This window comes from Corvus kubaryi, unplaced genomic scaffold (assembly GCF_017639235.1).
Source record: "Corvus kubaryi isolate FWS band 111438036 unplaced genomic scaffold, C.kubaryi_AGA036_p1.0 37382, whole genome shotgun sequence".
Classification (NCBI taxonomy): Eukaryota; Metazoa; Chordata; class Aves; order Passeriformes; family Corvidae; genus Corvus; species Corvus kubaryi.
In genome coordinates this window covers 5,661,212-5,670,037 of record NW_024581124.1, presented here as the reverse complement: position 1 = coordinate 5,670,037, position 8,826 = coordinate 5,661,212, and the positions used below count along the sequence as shown (strand labels likewise).

Genomic DNA, 8,826 nt, shown 5'->3' with positions numbered 1-8,826 from the left:
CCGGCCGGGAGAGCGCTTCTCCCTCTGCGAGGAAGGAAGGAGGGAGGAGGGGGCTAACCGGGGAGGGTGACGGGGCGGGGGACCCGGCGGGATATCCGGGCCGGGCCGCCCCTCCCGGCTCGCCTCAGGCCGCGGCCGCCGTCCCGCCCCGCTCTGAGGGGCGCCCGGGCCGGCACCGCCGAGCCGAGGGGCCCCCGCGCTGAGTCAGCAGCCGGGCAGGGCCCGGGCCGGGCCCGTGAGGGGCACACCGGCGGCTCCCGGGGGGCCGGAGCCCGGGTCGCTCCGCTGGGGCGCCGCGTCGCGCCCGGGGCTGTTGTGCCGTCCCGGAAAAGCTCTGCTTGGTCTAAGGGTGGGTGTAAAGAGGAAGTTTCGGTTAAAATGATTAAAAGTAAATCCCTCGCGCCGCTCTCCTGTCGTTCTGCGGCTTTGGTAGCACACCCAGCTTGCACAGGCGTGGCAGGAGCAGCAGGTGAAATGCTCATCAGGTAACTAAACACCCTTAAAGCGAAAAGCAACAGCAGAGAAGTTGGAACGCAGCATTTTGCTCCTGTGAGATGCACATAAGGTATGGGGAGGGAAGATACCGATGGCAGCTTGTCCATGGCAGTGGAGACTGATAGTTTTGGTGCAGAAATTGGAATTGTTTTGATTAACTCTCAAGAGAGGGATTTTTTTTGTTTTAGCGTGTTTAATTTGCGTGTTGTGTTGGTGCTTTTCAGCACGGTGTCATTTCTTTTACCGAGCAATATGGAGAGCCTAGACACTGTAATTCAGTTATCAGTTCATGACCTGAGGGCATAGAAGGAATCCACAGGTGATGTAGGTTAAGGAGAAAATTAATGCCCACTTAGCCCTACCTTTCACCTTAAGTGAGTGGTTGGCAGCAAGATAAAGATATCAACAGCATTCTTGTGTCCAAAATGGGTGACAAAAAGTTCCTAAAAATACGTATGTTTGCTGTTGACAGTGATGTCTGAACAGTTGTTACAGGCTCTGGAATAAAATAAGTCTAAGAAGCAGGTGTTAAACTCTCAGGCCGGGGTTGTGGTATCAAATGTCTTACGTCCTTTTAGTCATTGTGTGTCCTGCTGCTGCTGTGACCCCCTAAACAGGCCATAGCTGTGTAATAAAGGAAGTTGAATTTTGAAAGATCCTTTTGGTTAATGATTTTATTTTTCCGTTATGCATGTGAGGCTGTTTTGAAATCTTGTAGATACATAATTAGCTCCTCAGTTTTGAAGAATAGGTGATGAATGAGAGGAATGGTTGTGCTACAGCTTTCCCTAAAGATGAGAGAAAGTATTTTTCAGAAGCTCCAAGTTTTAAAACTCGGAGCTCTGTTGGATTGACATTGGTTTTCAGGATGTATTTCTGGAAAGTTAATTCCTCTTGCCTAATAAGCTAGGATAATTATGTTTTGTCCAGGAGAAATTAATATTGATGAGTTTCCACAGTGTTTATAATGGAGGAGTGTAAAACAAGCCTTAGTTTGAGGCTGGGATGTGAGCTGTGTGAGGGAAGGGCCGCTGGAGTTCATCCTGAGGAGGCTGAGGAAGATGTCCTGTGCGTGGGGTGCCCAGGGCACAGAGGGTTCTTGTTACACCATGATAATTCTGCTATTGAAATACCCATAATGACGAGTGGATTTAACAGATGAGAGGATTTAATTAGAATGTATGTTTGATGTTGTAACTAAAGCTCTTGTTCTTACCTTTTGTGCTCTGTGGTTTGAACGGAGAAGTTCTGGCCTATCCCAAGTTATTCTGGCATTAAGTTCCCAAAAATGTAAGAGGATTGTGTTCAGTTCAGGGAAAATGTGCAACTTCATCTAGAAATTAGTGTAGCTACTACAGGAATTAAAGCACCACGTTACAGAGCTGAAGTGTGTGTTCTGGTTGGTTGGGGTTTTACAGCAAGAATTACAAGTCTCAAAAGCAATTATTTTCTGTCTTGGTGCTTTGGGGGAAAAAAAAAAAAAAGATGCTGTCCTGGAATGAAAAAGAGAACTGCTGTTAAAGAAAAAAGTGGGAAAAAATTTAAAGGAAGTTGTACCTGTCAGCTTCCTTTCAGGGAGAACCTGATGTGATTGTGTTTGCCCCTCCTGTTTTTTTCTAGCAGGTCTCAGGGAGCCACCTGACAGTGATTAAACTTGTGACTTGCCCAACTTGGAGTCCAAATTCCACCTTCAAGTAGACTGTGCACTTTTGATAGAGAATCCAGTGCTAAGGGCTTCCAAGGATAAAAAGTAGCACTTTGTTTATGTGTTCAGAATTTTTTGCAGTGTTTTAAGACTGTGACTCAAAACTGAAATCCAATCAATAGAAAGTAAGTTCATTTAGATTTATTTTAACTTTTGTTAAACATTTTGTAAGGCAACAAAACAAGGAGGTTCAGGGAGGTCTTGAACAAACATTTCCTTCTCAGTGAAACCGGACTGTAATTATCTTCTAATGAAGATTGGTTTTCAAGTTTGAAAACCAGGAATGTTATTTCAGAGAGAGTTTTGTTGTGAGTCATACCAGAGCTGGATGAGTTCTGGAGCAGATCCTGCAGGGACAGTTCTGCATTAATCATGAGAAGTTGCAGTTTCTGCCTGTCACCATTTCGGGGTTTGCCCCTCACCTACAATGGGCTGTCAGTCACTCCTTCCTTGCTCTGCTGTTGCATCACTCCTCAAATTGCTGATTCTTTTTGTGGGGAATTCTCTAGAAAAGGAGTTGTGAGTGTGAGCTCCCTGTGCCTGCATTGGCCTTTCAGAGGCAAATCTTTCCCACTTTGGATTTCAGCTGGGAGTGGAGCTGGTCTGTCACAGCCGTGAGCGTGCTGGAATCCTGGAGCTCCGGGAATTTGCACCACATGCTCCTGGGATGATGACAGATGGAGTGAAGTAGCTCCTCAGCAGCAAGGCACATCTGATGTGGGCTTTGAGATACTGATTCTCTGCGTTTGCTTTGTGATGTTTTCAGGCGGGAGCTACTTCCATGTGGGCTTCCTGCTGCGGGTTGCTGAATGAAGTCATGGGTACGGGAGCAGTCCGTGGCCAGCAGGCTGGCTTTGGGGGAGGTGCTGGCCCATTCAGGTTTACACCAAGCACAGACTTCTCAGCATATCCAGCTCCTGCTGCAGCCGGCACGAACATAGTCTGCAAAGCCTGTGGACTTTCCTTTTCAGTTTTTAGGAAAAAAGTGAGTATATTTCTTATTGCACAGTATTTTTACCCCTATGAACGCATCTGTGGCATGCTGAGAGATGAATGTGTGTTTCTCAGAAACCTGAGGCAGATACAGGCAGGGAGGGAGGAAGTGCCTTATTCTGAAGTCACAGGAAATTACTGTCAGCCAGGGTTAGAAGTTAATAAGTCTGATGTTCATTAGTCAGTGGCATGTTGGATCTGGGCTGGCCTGAAAATTAATGGACTCTGATTTGTAAGATACGTATTAGCTTCAGAATCTTAAACAGTAAAGCAAATCTGGTTTTGAAGATGGCATCAAACAGTGGTTGAGTACTGGAGTGAACAAACTGGGTGATGGAAAAGTTAAAAACTCACAAACTCCAGCTTCTTTCTGGAAGTTCTCATGCAGTTCTGGTTGTTTCCTAACCAGCTTTCGCTCTGCTCAGTGCTGTTGTGCTCCAACAGCCTCTTCCTTCCTTAGGAGGCAGGTTGGTGAGTTAATGCAGATAAAATTGAGATTGTTAATATTATATTATTTCTGTGTATCATAACTGTTCAGGATTGTTCTTTTCTCCTGCCAGTGACCTAATCCTCTGCAGCTCTTTCAGATGATCATGAAACCTCTTCCCTCAGTTTGTGTGTTGTTTTCCCCTTATGTGTCCTATTCACATGGCAAGGCTTTGTTGAATTAAGTGTTGTGTAAGGACGTAGCTGAAGCCAATATTAATTTACTGTAATCCTGAAAACCTTGAGGAGTTTGGGTTTGTTCAGCAGCTGGAATGCTGACAGTCTTGTCTATTCCAGCTTTTGTGTATTGTGAGTCTTTTGAACAAAGCTTTCTTCAGAAGTGACATCTGGGCTTTTGGGAGTGTGTCCCTCCCATGTGATTCCTCACATTCGAGCCCTACTTTGAGTTCTTGGAATCAGTTGAGGAAGCAGTAGGTTCTGTAAAGTTTGGGGTTATACTGTTACACATGTGAAAGGAGCAGTGACAGTATGTTCAAAAGTATTTTAACAGACCATGACATTGGTTTTAGTTTTGTTTGTTGTCTAATCTACAACTTGAATACTTTATTCATCTGTTTATTCATAGTATTTTTTACTAAAACCACAAATCAGCTTCAGTAGTGTCAAAAGAGCGAGGGACTCTCTTGGGACACCTGCAAAACTGTTTGACAGGGCAGTTTGCTGGACTTAAATCTTAAAAATGATGTCTGTCACAACTGACAGTGGAAGAAGTAACAGTAAATTCTGTAGCCTGGAGAAGGAGAGAGCAGGGCCTGGATTTGTTTCCTGTGATGCACAGCTGAATGGTTCCCTCCTCTTCCCTCAGCACGTGTGTTGTGACTGCAAGAAGGATTTTTGCTCCGTTTGCTCAGTCTTACAAGAGAATCTCAGGAGATGTTCCACTTGTCACTTGCTGCAAGAAACGGCCTTCCAGCGCCCTCAGCTAATGAGATTGAAAGTGAAGGATCTGCGTCAGTATCTGATCCTCAGAAACATCCCCACGGACACCTGCAGAGAGAAGGAAGACCTGGTGGACCTGGTGCTGTGCCACCATGGGTTGGGGTCGGAGGAGGACATGGACGCTGGCAGCTTGCGTTCGTCACGGTCACAGACTTCGGGCTTTTTTACCCATCCCTTTTCCACGTCTGTATCCATGTCAAATCCAGGAGAACTTGCCAACAGAAGAGGAAGCACAGGAAGTGGGACACCTTCACAGGTACAGTGATTAACAAGTTTTATGCAATAGTATTACTTTATATCTTTCTTTTTAATAGTTCTGTCTCGATTTAAAATAAAACACCAATTGGTACAGTTTGGAGGGGCAGGAAAAATGCCTTTTGTATCCTGCACCTGAAAGCTGGAGATAATTAGCAAAGATTCCTAGTTCAGGTCAGAGGTGACTTAAACCTGGACTGATGAGTAGCAACTGGAACGTCAAAATGTCATTTCATTGTCACCTGTGATCACCTTGGTAGGAAGGAAAGTGTTTTATAAGGGAATAACATGGTTTTTTATCCTGATGAGTTTCATTTTGTACACAGGGACAAATGGAAACATCTGTAAACAATGAAGAAGAAGAAAGTGCAGAAGAGCAGGTGAGATGAACTATCCAAAGAATAGATTTTTGGCATGTGACACCATAAAGTCTTTTAGATCTCTGCCAACATTTGGCCTCATGCTCTGGGTTCTTCCAGAGTTTGCTGTGTCGAGCAATGAATGTCTGCACACACTAGCTTCAAAAAGAATTAAACTTTAGCCAAGCTGCTGCAGCTTCGTGTGCTCCAGCTCTGGTGCTCAACACCACACAACTGATGTGTTTCAGACCCTGGGGCTGTCCAGGAAGCGAGCGAGGGCATCCCTGTCCGATATTTCCAGTCTGGAAGACATCGAAGGGTTGAGTGTCCGGCAGCTGAAGGAAATACTCGCCTGTAATTTTGTCAACTACTCAGGATGCTGTGAAAAATGGGAACTTGTGGAAAAAGTGAGCAGACTATACAGAGAGAATGAGGAGAACCACAAGACACGTAGGTTTATACTTTATTTCCGCTTTCTTACAACTACTGAGTTCCTGGTTTCCAGTTTCTGGTTTGGTTCTGCCAGTGGAAGAACTCGGTGTCTGAGCTTGGTCTGCTCTGCTGGAACACCTGGAAAATGGGTTTTAACAATGCAAGGTGCCCCTAGAGTAGCTGAACAGTAGTGATTAAACAAAGCTTTCCAGGACTGTGCTGGGTTTTTGAGACTTTCTTCCAAAGCTTGGAGAGCTCAGCCTTCATGGTGAAGGTAAAATTGCACAACTGAGAACTGGTTCCTCAGAGAACTGAAACTTGGCACCTCCATGTGCTTTTCTGGGTTTCACAGAACATTAGCCACAGCTGTGCTGTAGCCATGCAGATCAGGGCACTTCAGGTCTGTTACTGCAGAATTAAAATCTACAGTGACAAAAGTCCAAGTGTTTTGGTCTCAGTTCACATGTTCATGATAAATTTTGTGGTTCTGTGGCTACTGCTCAGTGGCTGTTGTTCTACCCTCTACTCCATGCAGCAGTTGGAATCTTTCACTTGTGTAATTTGTCCTCAGACCAATTCCTGCTCACACAAAACTTGGGAGGAAAACTTCAATGTTTATTTTTTTCACCACGGTCTAATGGCATGTTCAGGTATTGATGGGGATGTTGACTATTTGCAATGAAAATTGACAGGTTTTATTCAGTTCTGCCACCTTTATGGCCTACTTAAGGCTTCCACATCTTAGTCTGTTTTATTATTATTGTGTTTAATCTTCTGAGGAAAGCGTTCTGCCAAACAGTGAGCTCCAAGATGAAAAACCAACATGCTCCGAATCTTAATCCAGCACATTATTTCACAGACATTACATTGTGAATTGAAAATAGTTTCTGGGTTTAAAGAATGAAGCTAAATATTGGATGTTCACTTGAGAGGCTTTCTAGTTCTTATTTCTTTGCTTATTTTTGGAGGAATACCGATTAATTTGTAGCTGGGGATTAAAAAAGCTCATGTGAGGGGATGGGGCTGGGCTGGAACTGCCCTGGTTCTGCAGGCCCCAGAGCTGTGACCTCCCTCTCTGTTGGTTTCCAGAGGGGGAGAAGATGCAGCTGAACGAGGACGAGAACCTGTGCCGGATCTGCATGGACGCCGTGATCGACTGCGTGCTGCTGGAGTGCGGCCACATGGTCACCTGCACCAAGTGTGGCAAGAGGATGAGCGAGTGCCCCATCTGCCGCCAGTACGTCGTGCGGGCTGTGCACGTCTTCAAATCCTAACCCAGCCCTGCCCCGAGTCCCCCGGGCAGGATTCCTGTGGCCAGGAGTGCTGGGCCCCGGGGCGCACGGCAGCGTTGTAGTTCTTGGTTAAACTCGGCCTTTTCGACATCAAGATGTAGAAGAAGTTGGTGAAAGGTTTTTCAAGCAGCTCCTGCAGTGCGGGGCTGGGCAGGTCCAGGTGCTGCCTGTGCGTGCAGCAGCAGCGCTGCCCCACTGACCTTACAGCCCCACAGATTGTTGGAGTCAAACTGTTTACAGCAGTTCTTGCTCTCTTCTGAAGAATCTCACCTGTCCTTACGCATTCAGCACTCGGCAAGTGGTCAGCAAACACCTCTGCTTGAGCCTATTAGCCTGTGGTGTTCTCTAGTGCATTAGAAGCAATGAATATATCAGTTGATTATTCAGCTTTTCCCTAACGATAGAATGTATCTGTTCCGACAGCGTGGCTGCGGTGCCGGTGTCGGACACGGCTTAGGAAGCACTGCCATGAACTGTTCCCACACAGAAGCCCTTAAGCAATCTTGCTTTATGCTGATTGCTCCCTCTGAATGTCTGTCATGACACGTGTGCTGTCTTGGCTGTTCTCTGTCAGTGTATGCAACACTCCATCACTTTGCAGGGCTCAGGGGCTGCAGCAGGCTCTGCCTGGTGGGCTCCAAAAACCAGTTACTAAGTGGTTTTTAGTTTAGGAATAAACTATTTTTTTAAGAAGGGGTATTACAGTAAACCATATTAGCGTGGTCCTTAATCCACTCATGCCTGTTGTAACTATTAATCTGTGATGATTGTACTCCATGTGCCGACAGCCTGATGTTACTGTGAATCCTGATCAGGGGCACCACCTCCTTGCTGCTAACATGGAATGTATGGTGTTACTAACCTTAACTGGGGAGGGGGAGGCAGGAGCAGGGACAGCAAACAGTTTTTGTTTAAAACCTCCTGTTCACAGACTTTCACCCACAGCCAAGTCACCCAAACCAGCTTCCCAGGGGCTGCTGAGGGCCCTGTTATTGCTGCCAGCCCTTGGCCCTGGGTCAGGCTGGGCTTTGTGCCGTGAGCTGGGGTACAAGTCCTCTTGGAGCAGGAATTGTAATGGTCCTTTGAGGACGTCTGTGAGGAACGATCTGCGGAAAGGAGCAGCAAGAGTAGCTCGTGTCGGGGGCGAAAACAGGATGCCTGGGGCCAAGCATGGCCATGACTGGGATTGGTGAAGTTCACTGTAAAAAAAAAGGTGAGGAAGGACCATGTGTGTCCAGTTATTCTTTAAGCAGAGTTGATTAACAAAGTTACTGTTTCTCCTTTGATTTCCCATGTGGCAGCAAAGTTCCAGAGCCAAGGCTGTGCTTGGCTGAGGGTGCAGGACCTGAGAGCTGGCACCTGTGCTGCACTGGCACCTGCTCTTGTTCTGTGAAGGGTTAGGCTGGTGTGGAAGAGAGAAAGTAGCTCCTCCTCACACAGGACACAGCTCCTAGCTTGACTGGGTATTTTTCAGAAGGGAGCAAACCTCTCAATGGCTTTATTTTTTAGAAGTAACTTTTTAATGGTACTTAATTCCTGGAGTCTGTCCAGAGGGGAGGCTAATGAAGACAGACATGCCCTCGCTGTTGTTTCCGTGCTGCTCATTAGCCACTCAAACTTAATAAAGATGGGTGATGGGCTCTCTCAGCCTCTGTCTCTTTTCTTACTCAGCTCCAACTTTAATGTTCTCAAGCTGTCAGTGCTCCTCGAGCCTGAGCTGGGCAGATAGATGCCTGCTGGAGGAATGGAGATGTGGATGTAACAATGCACTGGAAAATGCTCAGAGCCACGGGCCAGAGCCCAAGCACTCCCTGCAGCCACTCCCCCTCAGCCCTGACAGAAACGCACA

At 46.5% G+C, this 8,826-nt stretch overlaps 1 protein-coding gene across 3 annotated transcripts in view; it reads left to right on the top strand.

The window, feature by feature from the left end:
* RNF34 (ring finger protein 34) overlaps nt 1-8,624 on the top strand; it is a 13,781-nt gene extending 5,157 nt beyond the window's left edge. The window contains exons 1-6 of one of the 3 annotated variants that reach the window (XM_042035126.1): nt 338-485; nt 2,967-3,185; nt 4,506-4,895; nt 5,221-5,274; nt 5,502-5,703; nt 6,775-8,624. In XM_042035126.1, coding sequence (XP_041891060.1) covers nt 2,982-3,185; nt 4,506-4,895; nt 5,221-5,274; nt 5,502-5,703; nt 6,775-6,959 — 1,035 coding nt within the window. In that variant the 5' untranslated portion in view covers nt 338-485; nt 2,967-2,981 and the 3' untranslated portion in view covers nt 6,960-8,624. Of the gene's footprint in view, nt 1-337; nt 486-542; nt 566-2,966; nt 3,186-4,505; nt 4,896-5,220; nt 5,275-5,501; nt 5,704-6,774 lie in introns of those variants that run through there. The other 2 variants (XM_042035127.1, XM_042035125.1) reach the window with 2 other exon arrangements.
* The last annotated feature ends 202 nt before the right edge of the window (nt 8,625-8,826 follow it).